The sequence below is a fragment of the Lepidothrix coronata genome, unplaced genomic scaffold (assembly GCF_001604755.1).
Source record: "Lepidothrix coronata isolate B3197 unplaced genomic scaffold, Lepidothrix_coronata-1.0 Scaffold312, whole genome shotgun sequence".
Classification (NCBI taxonomy): domain Eukaryota; kingdom Metazoa; phylum Chordata; class Aves; order Passeriformes; family Pipridae; genus Lepidothrix; species Lepidothrix coronata.
The window spans coordinates 94,822-108,151 of record NW_016690492.1 but is presented as its reverse complement, the minus strand read 5'-3'; the positions used below and the strand labels follow the sequence as shown (position 1 = coordinate 108,151).

Genomic DNA, 13,330 nt, shown 5'->3' with positions numbered 1-13,330 from the left:
GTTTAACATCCAAGATCTAAACTGAAGTTTGACATCCTGTAAATTAGGATTGGACAGACAGGAAAACAGCAATAGGAAAACTGCTCAAGAACCAAACTGGAAATTTTCTGGAACCACAATAATTTTTATCATCAAATAGAAAGAGGCATGAGAGGACCCTGGGAAATACAAAATGAGCAGAAAGGGATATGACTATAAATGTGACATTTTTCACATGCTCACAAAGTTTAACCCACAGAAACAGGAAATGATTCAAAGTGGGAGAAATTCTTTGTCGACTTCAACTGCAAAACTGAGGTAAAAGAGTAAGTCCTATTTCTGCTTGTCTGTCAGAGAGAAAAGATTTTCTGAGGGAAAAGCTCATCTCTAAGAGCTAAAAAGTATGATCTCATTTCAGTTCCTACTCCCTAATCTACAGAATTCCTCCAGGACATAGGTCGGAAAAGAAAATAAGTAGCTGTTAGTTTTCTATGCGATAAAAGGAAGATGCAAATATGGGTCTTGAGTTTCTGAAATTCTGGAGCATTAAAGACTTGAGTGGGGCAAATGAGAGACATCAAGCACCCAAACCCTCATTTCATTGAGAAATAAGTTGATGTAGAAGTCAATGCACACTTACCTGATGGGTTGAAATCCTGAAAGTAGTCAGGACAGCGCTGCACTGACACAGTTCCAGCAGCAACATCACTCCAGCACAACCAGCCATCCCATGTCCTGTTACAGTAGGGACCTGCAAACAAGTAGAGACCTGGTAATAAAATAACAACCCTTCTTTCATAATGGTCTTCTGAAAGTAGAGACTGGATAATGCGAGTTTGCAGCAGTGAGAAAAAAAAAAAAACAAAAAAATGAAACAGAAAAATAAGATTTAACAGTAGTTGATTAAAACTCCACTTAATAGAGGTAGTTCCTTATACATACATTTCTTCAAAAATGTTTTAAAATTCAATCTCATTCTACATCCGTAATTTATAAACTTCTGATCTAGAACACAGCGGGCAAAAAACCCTGAATCAATTCATAGTTAATGATGTCCCTTAGCAAAGAGCCTTACGCTTTCAAAGACCATTTTACTGAATGGCTTTATATCTGGATGTGTACCAAGCCTATAAATATGTTTTCTAGTCCATTAAAAACGTAGAGGTGTCCCAGAAGCCTTGAGAAAGCCTGGCTGGGAGGCAGGCACAGCTCTTCTGCCTCAGGCTGGGCTGAGCCTGCAGCAATCCCTGGGCAGACACCCCTGTAAGTGCTCCAGGAACTGGGAATCCACAGTGTCCCTCAAGAGCCCGTTCCAGTGCCTCACTGCACTCACACGAATCTCAACATCTAAAATAAACTTCCCTTGAGAACGGGCCGGGGTTTAATAAACAAATCCTTTCCCAAAAGGCACACAGAAGAGTGACTGACCATCTCTACAAATCTGAAGATGTTTTCAGTGCCTTGCTTTGGTTTCCTTTTAAAGGCTTAATAATGTCCTCGTTTCAAAGGCTGCAGTTTTCAAGCATCTTGTAATTCCTCCTCATCTGAGGGTTTTCCATTTTGTTCCAGACCCTTCTGAAGAGGCCCCAAGCTGGACATAAACTTACACTGTCATTCATACACTTGTATTCATTTCGGACCTCCAGGCATTCAGTTCCTCCAAAGAATCATTTCAGAAGAGGAAAATCTCTTTGTAGAAGAACATAATTACCCTTTTCTTGCCATTCAGTGTTTCCAGGAGTTATCAAGTGAGAACCAGTGAATACAGTGAGAGGCAGAATCACTGAGGTCAGCTCTGAGTGAGTTATCAGAAAAAGCCACAACAACACTAACACAGCCCTTAGAGCAGGAAAACTGTGTGGATCAAGACACTTCCAATTTTTAAAGGCACATATGACCAGGTAGACAGAGCTATCAGAAGACCATGAAATGAAATAAAGTTGCAAGAGTAATTAGTCAATTTTTTCTTTTTTTTTTTTTTTAGCATAAATATCTATTTAAATTAACTTTTTCTCATCAGAAATAACAGCTTTGTGTTATATAAGAAGTGGTGTTACAGGCAGGTAATGTAACATATTGCTTTATCCTCGTGCATCCCAAAAGTGAGGTTTCTAAAAAATTATACAAATTTTTTATACAATTTTTTAAACAAATACAATTTATTTATACAAATACAACCTGAAAAATACTTGCCAGCGAGACAGGAATTTAATATAACTTAGGGATTGTGAATTAGTGTAATTATACCTGTTGACCATTTGCCTTGGTAAAATCTCATAAAAAGTAGTTTCTACCTTCTTTCCTGTGAATAGGATCTTGCATAATTTTCTGGTAGCATTCATACTGTGCTGTCATGATTTTATTCCGTGTGACACTCAGTTGTGAGGAGTCCTCTGTGATGTTCTGATGCCCCTCAGATGGTACAGCAGTGGCCAAAAACTAAGAGGAAAGAGACTTCTTTTAGCAAATCACTTATAAGCTCCAGCATAAACTTCTTCAACGTCAACCTTTTTAAATATTGTATTTCAAAATATTATTTTACCCAAGAAAAACGATCTTCCAATCTTATTACTGACAGCGTGATTTTTGTGTTTTGCTGGTTAATTTAGCAATTCTTACCACTGAATCTTGACAAATGTCTCCTGAATGAGCACGGGGGAGTAACCAATTGGCAAGATTTGTAAATAATAATGGCAGCACTGAGACAGCCAGAGGCATATAAGCATATTTTTGTAAAATCCAGTGAAATATATCAATGTTTAGTCTAAAAGGTATTTCAGTCAGATCCAAAATGATCCCTTATGAAAAAAAAAGACTTTCCACATACTTTATGCACTGAAGCACTTGGCTTGTCCAGAGCTATTTGGTTTCTCTAGTCTGGTGAACCATAAAGTCAACCCTCAGAATACAAAAAGATATTCGAAAGACATGACATGCACTTTTATAGGTACTAAAATTAAAAAAAAATCTTAGGATTCTTGATCATAATCTGTACCTTTTTAAGTGCATTTTTAATAGTAATTACATGTTTTATGGGAAGCCACTAAATTTCATTGGAAAACAAAGCTGAAGATTGAAATACTGTACCACTGTCATACAAGGGATGAACTTAAAAGTCCTGAGGATGTCCTCTGAATCTCAGATGTCTCCTCCACTCTTCCTGGGGTCTGTAGATTATTGCTTATATGTCACTTATCAACTATTACTGTTCTCAGCCAGCAAAGATCTGCTGGGTTCAGCAGAGGTTAAACATTATTTCTGTTCCTTTACTACAGGAATTTAAAGGAGAACAGAAGGTAGGTGAAGATCCTGTGGTGCAGAAGCCACGTCTGAACACAAGATTAGTTATTTCTGCATTTCCTTATTAATAATTTCTATGGTATTCTCTATATGCTAGTTAAAACTGCAAGGGATTTAAAAAATTCATAAGACTCACCATAGTAACCGACAAGAAGAACAAAAACATGATCCAGTTTTTTATCATTTCTGTGGCCAGTGCAGTGAATTTTATGTCGTAGCTGAATGAACTCGAACTGCAATGGAAAAAAAAAAAAATTTAGGAAGAAATTTAGCAATTAAAATGAAAGCCAAAAGGGACAAAAGACTTATTTTATTTCTGAATTAGAACGAGTCGATGGAGGTCCTCTTGAGTTTTATTCACCCATGTGAATATTGTCATGTGACATCCATGGTGATGTACAACGTGGTGTCGAAACAAGGCCCCCAGTTCACCAGCACTGAACTCCAGCAGAAAGTTTTCTCCTGCCCTGCTGCCTCCATTGCCTCAACCAACATCTACCAAGGTTTTGCCTCAGCCAGGTACTAACTCTAAGAGCAATCAGCCCTGAGACACAAGTGGACTCCTTGACACCTCCGCCACCAGTTTCCTTAAAGTAGACTCAGATCTTCACAAGCACACACACACACACACACACAGTTGTTTTGTATTTTCTTCATACCAGCTGATATTTAATTTTGCCATCTCTGGAATAACTGATCTAGTAAGTAGCCACTTGATCCTGAAGTTACGACTTTGCAAGGATGACAATGACGCTGCAAGAATTAACTGTGAGCTGTAAAATAGTTTCTGTACCTGCAGTAGCTGTAAAGTAGCTTCTTTATCTGTCATTTGAAGAAAATACAGCTACCCAAACCAGCTCTGATCGCCTTACAGTGCAGACTATTCTTGGAATTGATTCTGGAAGTGGAAAATGCACCGAATGCATAAAATATGCAAAATTATTTATTAAATATGTAGACCATCTATCCAGGGTAAACCTGCTGTGACAGCTGCCTCAAAAGGAAGGGAAATTTCTAACAGATTTGTCGTGCAATATTTCACTGTGTCCTGAAGTATCCTGAGAAGATCACAGAGCTGGGCCTGGAACTGAGATAAGAGCTTTTCTTCTGCTTGCATCGTGGAAAAAGGCCTCTCCATATTTAGTTTAAGCTATTAAAACTAAACCACACTTTAAAAATCTAAGTATCTCGTTGTACTACCATCAAAGAAGCTATTTTCAGCTGAAATAAAGATGATAACACATTTGTGAGTGTAGCTCCCTCATACAGATTAACTCAGTACAAATCTTACAGTGTGAATTAAGACCCAAAGCTCACACACTCCAGAAGTCCCTCATCCAGCCAGCTCAAAGATTCCACTGCCACAGAATAAGGTGGACTGTTGGGTGCTGAGGACACAGAAACCTGCATCCTGAGCTAAGGTCACACTTGCTGTTGTCTTTGGAAGTTTTTCTTATCCAGCAGTCCCGTCCTATGAGGGACTGGAGGATGACAAACAACTGGCAGTACATTGGCATGTAGAGGGAATTGTAAAAAAGCTCATTCTTTTTAAAAAAAACCCTGTCTTAGTCACGAGAAGCAACTATTCTGTATCTACTTTTCTGCTTTTACACTGAAACTGAGTCCTCTTAATACAACAATAATACAAGCAACAGCATTTTGTAGGATAAGCTAACCACAAAATATGAGATCACTGCTGTTCACTGGACAGCCTGATGCAGACACAAGAAATGTGTTGTGAAATCAGTTACTTTTTGTGCCTGTTTCACCGAGACTAAAACTGTATCCATAATCTTCCTTCTCTTTTTACCAGTGGCATACAATCCTGTAGCACTGATTGCTGCAAATTGCACAGGTAACTCCATGAGACACTGCAATCCAAATACAATGTTCTGGAGGCTCTTAAAACACTTATAGGAAGACCAGTTAGCATCCCTGAAATATATTAGTTTGAGCAAATACTACTCTGGAACATCCACATGTGGTGAGAACTAAAGTAAATGGATAATTGTAAGGACCATGATCTGTTCACTAAAGAAAAGTCTAAATATCTATGTGTAATAACTAAAGGTTGCCTAAAGCCAAATATCTACAAATATCTAAATTAGATATCTAAGCTAGCAAAAGGGCAATAGGATTTCAACTCTGCATGACAACTGGGGTAAGGATGATTAATTCAAACCTCTAACAAGTTTCATTCATTTACAGGTGTGGCTGTTTTCCTAGGAGAGGGAAAAAACTGGCCCTTCTAAGGAAACTGGAATTAATAACTTGACTGTTTAGTAAGTCAATAATCTTTTCTCTCCAAAGTATGACAAAGCACATCTGTGCAGAGTTAAAATCCACAAATGATGTGCACAGGACAGGCCAAGAGATCAATCAAGTAGAAAACAGCAACCACAATTTGGGTATGTTTTCCCATACACGTATACAAGAGTTCAAAATAATTTTCTCCACAATAGCTCCAAAAATTCTTGTGCTAAAACTAACGTTGGATGGAAAATTTAAAATGCATATTCATATACTGCCCTTGCTTAGCCTTGCTTATCTGGGCTTTTTAATTTATTTAAAAAGATACAATTTATCTAAAAGATACAATATCATATAAACAAAGGCAGAAATGATCTGCTTTGATTCACAGTCCAAGTTTATTTCTGTTTCACAATATCAAAAGTCATCCCTTAGCTCAGTTCCTTTAATGGTCCAAATCTTCTAATACCTAGTGATTTTGTAAACATTTCCTATCAACTGTTCCAGTATCCACTGTTAAATTATTGAGTCTTCCCAGAAGATAAAATGTTAAGTCAAGCCTATAATTCACTCTGTGCTTTCAACTCATTTCTCTCAACTTGCACACTTCAAAAAAATGTATATAGAGAAAAAAAAAAATCCTTTTTCTAAACATCCCTACTTGTGGACCAAAGCACAAAATGCAGGATGAAGGTCATTCAAGTGCCTATTTGGACTTCAGGAAAGCATTTCTTGCATCATTACATGAATTCATTCACTCAACATTTATTACAGTTGGTCTAGAGAAGAAATTTCCAAAGGACAATTTAGGACCTTTCTCGGGGATGGATGGACAGCAAAATCCAGCCCATGGACTGAGGCAGCAAGCCAGTGCTGCTGAGAAAGTCAGCCTTCTTTTCTTAATCATCTGCTCTGATGAGATACAAACCAAACAGAGTTCTCAGGAAGTTCTTTCCCTCCCAAAGCTGCGAGGTATTAGGCACACAAGGAAAAGAAATTAAGAGTAAAAAGAGACCCATTGGGCTGCTGCTATAAGTCTGACAGTTTTACTGTGGGGAAGAGAAGATAACTCTGTTGGGCTGAGATTAATCTATCTTGAATGGTAACTGGAGGGAAAAGATGGTGGAAGCTTAGATAGAATCCCTTGACTCCACTCTGTGACAATGGGGACCTGAACAAAATCCAGTAGGACCATGATAGGTACAGAATGAAACTATAAGTGGTGTAAACCCAACACCACAGCTACCAGCACTGTTCTGGCTTTATTTTCCCTGTAAAAGGGATCATCAGATCTTCAAAATGTCATTTTTATTTGCACCAAAGACAGTGAAGACCGGGGTAACTTAAAAAAAAAAAAAAGAGAGAACTTCCTGATTTTCCTCTTTATTATGTTCTCTGTTACCCACATTAATGATGCTCCTGAGGCCAACATTGTGTTTGTCACTGATAGCAGTGACATCTACTGAAGAAGGAGGAATTCAAAAGGAACTGCAAGCTGAACTTAGCCAAAATAGCCACTGGTATGGCTTTAACAGATGTTCACATTTCTCTTCCTTCTGCTTTCTCTACAGAGCCATCCTGCTTAATCAGCTGTTTCTACTTTTAACCTTGCCCCATCCTCCCAAGAATAAATGGCATCCTTGCTGAGCTCCAGACACTTCCCATTTCAATGACAGGGTAAAAGGGTTAAAAAAAGTAGTCAGCGAGAAAAATCTTTTTTTTTTGAACTTGAAAACCACATTTAGCACAAAATCCGAACCGCAGACAGCTTCTACCTTAGCAGTTGCCCTCGAGTCTGCCTTCAAGTCAGAATGTAACTCTGTGGGAGTGGGATAGGAGGGAGACCCTACTTATGTCTTTGCAGGGACATTCATAGACATGCCCAAACATTTTTCACTAATTGGTAATCTTTTTGCCCAGGGAAAAGAAGCCAAACACCTAAACCAACCCCAACCCCAACAACAAAACCACAAAACATTTTCAGTATAAATGACACACCTTGCAGTGTGCTTGTAACGTTGAAGTTAAATAGGTGTGGATGTAGATGTATATCCTTCCTCTGTGACTGAAAATGGGGTCAGAATGGGTATTTTCTAGACCATCTCTCCCCCCTTTTTGTTGTTCTGTCAGTCCCTGATTTTGTTTTGTTGCAATATCTCTCAGAAAGAGCTGTGCATGCTACCTGGTTACTTCTGGTTCTTTTTAGAGAGGAGTATACAACTCAAAGTATTTAAAATCCCAAGCCATGTTTGGTTGTTTCTGTCCCAGGCACAGGCAAAAGCAACGAGCTGGAAAATGCCCTATACTTTTCCCTAATTTGAACTGCTGTAGTACAGTGTTATAAAAAACAACCCCAAAACCAGTAGCCTCAAATGGAATTACATCTCCACTCACATAAACTGTCTGGGAAATACTCTTCTGACTAAAAGGCTTAGCAAGTGGGCAGTACCAGCCCAACATTAGTGCATGCCAGATCCACTGATTCCCTAAAAGTGGACTACAGAATCTCCACACTTAGAGAACAATGCAGGGCAGTTTGGAAATCCTCCTATTTGGGTAAAATGCCTTTAGTTCTGAGGGAATTCCTTCTGTCAGCATTTGATCAAACTGTTCTAATGGTATTCCATAACAGCTCACAGCTGTATGTGTGGGAATTACTCCATCCTTCTCATAATTACGGAGTGAAGAAAATAATAGTTATGGAACAAATTTAATGAACTTTGCATAGCACAGCTTCATGGCACTGGAATTCCCTACTGGCTGCCACTTTGAATTAAGGCCCAGGCATCAGCAGTTACAGACTCCCAAAACAGGTGAGACAGATCAAAGGAGTGGGATCCTCCCTGAGATAATGGTTATATTTCAGAAGCATGAGCTCTTCACAGCTTCCAACATGTTTCACGGCACTGCTCCCTTCATTCTGGTATTGACAGGGTTGGGTTTTTTTTCAAATGTATTCTCCTTCACTTGAAGAAACTGGCCTGTTACCCAAATATGTCAGATCTGTATGCTGCTGCATTTCACAATAAATTCAATTTAACTTTACTATACAACACTGATACAGCCCAACTGTGATGCTTATGGAATGGGTACAAGGGGCATTTCCATCCTCACAGCCATTATCCATTCAAGTACCCCCTGTGACCTCCTCTCTTCACATCAAAAATGGAACAAGAAGAATAAAAAAATACTCCTAAAACTATTTTGAACTGATTAGAACTACTGGGATAGATGATTGTGTGTACAGAACCATGAAAAGAGCTCATGTGAGGAGCAGAGTGGCTTACAAAGGATGACAAAACCGAGACCACTCCCCTCTTGCACTGCAGAATAAAGATGCTTCTAGGCCACAAGTGAATTAGTAATTAGGAAAATATTTGCAATGCTCATATAATAATCATGAAAATTAGAAAATAAATAGGAAACAAGCCCCAAGTTTATAAAGGAACCGAGTTTCTTTAGTCATCTCATCCTCTGAACACAGAGCATTGCTCAGGTGCATGGAGACATTATAAAAAAATGCCACACTGAAAAATCCCTTCTTCTCCCTTTCCTTCCAGGAATTTTTCCTAGGAAGCAGTTGTGGCACAATGGCATTGACTGTCTTCTTGAGGATTAACAGAAATAAGGAAGCAACAGAGTGGCACATCTCAATTTACCATTCAATTTATAACAGCTTTGTCATGCAGGTTCAGTAGGAGAAAGTGCTGGCTGTTTAATTCTTGGGCCATGTGCTACCCTGGTCTCCCCATGCAAGTAGAAAATTAGGTCTAGTTCAAAGATGTTTCCACATCTTTTATTCTCTCCGTTACCACGCTTTTTGCTTTTGTTTTTGCATCACTCTGGTTTCTTGCCAGAGGCCTTGCAGAGATTGGAGAACCATCTGCATATGAGACTGCACAGATTAAATTACTCCTGTGGGCTTCTTCCCATTAATAGCTTTTGGCTACCACTCAGATACGTTTTGTCACCTGCACCCAACAGAAATTACCAGCAGCAGTTGACAACGCTCGTGGCCAGTTCCAATAATACCTAAAATTATGAGAACCCATCACAGAGTGATGGTGGTGCTAGCTTTTTTTCTGGGTAGGAGGAAACCCTCTGTTTTCTAACATTTTTCTTCTTTTGCTCAGTTCACAGGTTTGGATGGCATTGTGAACTATCCTGAGGAGAAACATTGTTATGGAGGTCCAGTTAAAATCCAAACCAACTAACAAAAAAAAAAAAATTTAAAAAAAAACCACTACAAGGAAACTCCCCAAATGAGGGTTTTGGGGAGGAAATGCCCAAGGTTCTTCCCCTGGAATATTCTGCAATTTCTGCTCTTGGGCAACATTATTCCTTTCCACACAGCAGACTGCAGAGCTAACATGTTTCTGTGGTTTTGTCCATCACACCAATTTTGGCTCTTTAAGACAGTATTTCCACCGATAAAAAAGGGTAAGAGGATTTCTTCCTGGCTTTTACACGGGCAGATCTTCTCAAGAGAAGATATTTCACTTTCTTTATGCTTTCCATAAATTATGAAGGCTCTGCCCATAAATTATGAAGGCTCTAACCCCTCCTTCTCAAACGTGGTGAACCTTCTACCTGCCTTAAGGACATGTGAAACCAGCAGCAGCAAATGCTGCCATGGCACGTGGAAGGCAGGCAAGGATTCAATCAGGGTTACGGTTACAAGTTGGCAGGATATTTAACTGTGCCAAAGAAATGCATCACATGAATGTTAAAACTACCAAAGCCAAGTAAAATTATTTCTCTCACTCGAGGAATTGGTTGTTGAATGAAAGCAATGGAGAATCTGGCAAAGTAAAATCTTTACCAACAGCCTGACAGGGCTTTTTACTCTCAGAGATCGAATTGTGACTTCCAATTTACAGTTTGTAGTTATGAATGCCTCCAGATTTTTCAGTGAGTGCTATTTGGCTACCATTGTGTAAGCATATTGTTATGCTTATTTTACAAACCTAAGCTTTTTCACCCCATAGCCCTAATCCAAACTGTGTCCCAGCAAAGACTATTAACAGAAATTAAGATGATGGCAGATCTAATGAATGACTAAATTCTAATAGCTCATTGGATCAAGATGATTTAATGCTGGTACTTCTCTTTTCTTTCATTTTTTTTAAACTCTATTAATTTCTTGCTATAGCAATTAAAAAAAAAGAGTTAAAAAAATTTAGTAAATTTTTCTAAAACTTTACTTCCTCCAAAACAACTGCTACACTGTGGCAAGGATGTCCCAATTAACATGTTATTTTAAATAACAGGGGATTGCTCATGACATTCATTCCTCTCCATGGAAAAAGTTGGAGAGCTCCCACATTCCATATTCTGCATGTATTCAACAAAAAACCCTGCCCTGTAACTGTAACTGGAGCAAGATACCCACAGACACATGGAGCAAAAATTCTTGGGAATTTTGGGAAAACTCTAAAATTCATTGCCATGTGACCTCGAACCCAATGACACAATCCAGCAAAGCACCACAAGGATGCCACTGGAACTGCTGAATCTTCCTGCCTGAGCCCAAATTCTATCATTTCATTCCAGATGCATATATTAAGATTGGTGGGTATCTCAGAGATTTTAGGAGAGGCCTCCAGGCCTCTGGAGGGTGTGAGAACAGTCCTTGACTGAGAGTGGGCATTGACTTCTTTGCTGTGTCTCTAAGGGAGAGAAGAGAAGCCCCTAGAGAAAACAAAAATGTTTTCCATCTTGCTTTCCCTCAGCTTGCACCTGCTGATAACAATAACAAAAATGTAATCTAAAAAAAAATAAATTAAATATAGTTAATAGTTACCTAGATATAATTGTTTGTGGATGGAGCAAGGAGGTGGATTCAAGGAGCCTCATGGTCCCTTTTAACTTCAGACACAGCATGATATATGTGAAAACTATGGTATATCCCTCCAAAAACAATTTCTCCACCTCCAAGCAAAATTATTTGTTTTGGATTCACGAATTCATCAAATGGACCCTACCACGTGTATAACCCCCCTTGTTCAGGTGCCTGAAGGGGATTTTTTTCCCAGACACTGCTGTTTACAAGCTGAACTGCTGCACCGTGTACCCCTCTCAGTCAGTGTTTTTTTTATTTGAGTGACTCTGCCTGATGCTGTTTACCAAGTAACGACCCAAAAGAGATCCAAAGGTTTCTTTGTGAAGATGTTTATGGCATGAAGTCATTTTTCTCAACTGGCCGAGTTTTAAAAGTGTTTTTTTTGTTATTTCTTCATTGACACGTGCTAATTTTACAAGAACGGTATTTCCCCAGTTCAAAGACTTTTCTCAAGGTCAGAACAAGGCAATGGGAACAGGAGAATGGGTAAAGCAAAATGTACCAGGACTTTTGTTTTTTTTTCAGAGCTTACCACTCAGGCTTTTTCTCACTGGCTCCAACCCAGTTTGGCAGCTAAGTGTCTATGAACCTTACAGGTTTCACACCAGTTTCCTCTAGACTCACATTTAGAAATGCAAATATTTACACACAAATATAGGTAAATATATACTCATTCGGTTATGGATAAGGTTACAAGTTTTAAAATATTATTTTTTAAAAGAAATTGTTAGTTTTTTAGGTGGCCCTCGCCACGCCAGCAGCTCAGAGCAGGATGGGGAAGGAGCAGGTGGCCAGGAAAGGGAACTGCTTGTGCATAAACACAGTGCTGCTACAGCCACTGCATCAGAACCAGTGTCCTAACTTTGGGATCACCACTGGTCAATGACTTGAACAGAACTGATGAAACAAATATAGATAAACTCTTCTGGAAATGTCAGAAGCACCACAGTCTCCTGATTTTGTGCTGGGTTTCTTTCTTTTGCTTAAAAAAAAAAACAAAAACCCAAGAAATCCCACTAACAAAAAAACCCCAACAAACAAACCCAAACAAAACCCTGAAGCATAATACAGGGAACTAAAATATCCCCAAAGCAGTTTTCTTTTCACTGGCAATAATTTTGGTCTGAAAAGGATGAAATTTCAGATGGGAGGTTCATGTCAACATTTTCTCTCCTGGGATATTCCTGATGCATTTACTATTCCAAAAAAAATTCAGGTAAATTTAAGGCAGCTTTAGAAATATTCAGCTTAGTATACTTGCTCAAAACAAAATAAACCACCAGCTACTTCAAAGCCTTTACCAGGTCAACCTCAGTCACCACAGTTCAGAACATTTCCTCTTAAATTTAAAATTTCACATGCCAGAGGTCGAAAGTGCAAGCTCTGGAATATTTCACCCTTTGAATATTGGACAATACATGTTACACTGTGCAAAATTATCAAAACTACTAATCCATCCTGTAGAAAAGCCAAAACCAAACAGCAGCCAAAACCAACCTTTTGAATTCTAGTCATCTGCAGCCTGTCTCCTTTGCTTTAATTAGCTGCAGATACTTCCCAGCTTTCCCATGTTTTTTTCATCTCTTCTATTCCTAAAATGGCATTTGAACAGCAAATGGTTTGAATTGTGCTCACGCAGAGTATGCCAGGCATAAAGGGTGAGACTCGAGAAAGTTAAACCACAGCTATTTAATCTCAACAGTATGGGAAGAAATTACCTTCTATATATTTCTGAAGTCTATAACTGCATGCCAGTATATGCACATCTTCTTGAGACCCCCAAAAACAGGGGACTTAACTTCCAAGGCTCCCATGGGCCTGCACTCAGCAAAGTGAGGAAGGGTAAAGGCTTGGGAATGACTTCTAGTGAAAGAATGGATGCACATACTCAGAGGACAGATTAAGAACACAAAAATGTCAAAGCTTTTGTCTTTACATTTATAGCCAGAGCTTTCATTT

The 13,330-nt window shown here is 38.9% G+C and overlaps 1 protein-coding gene across 1 annotated transcript in view; it reads right to left on the bottom strand.

The window, feature by feature from the left end:
- Positions 1-13,330, bottom strand: part of CALCRL (calcitonin receptor like receptor) — a 66,047-nt gene that overhangs the window by 28,761 nt on the left and 23,956 nt on the right. Inside the window, exons 2-4 of the mRNA XM_017837831.1 lie at positions 3,416-3,512; positions 2,274-2,418; positions 620-730 (exon numbers count right to left, since the gene is read on the bottom strand). Coding sequence (XP_017693320.1) covers positions 620-730; positions 2,274-2,418; positions 3,416-3,463 — 304 coding nt within the window. The 5' untranslated portion in view covers positions 3,464-3,512. The remainder of the gene's footprint in view (positions 1-619; positions 731-2,273; positions 2,419-3,415; positions 3,513-13,330) is intronic.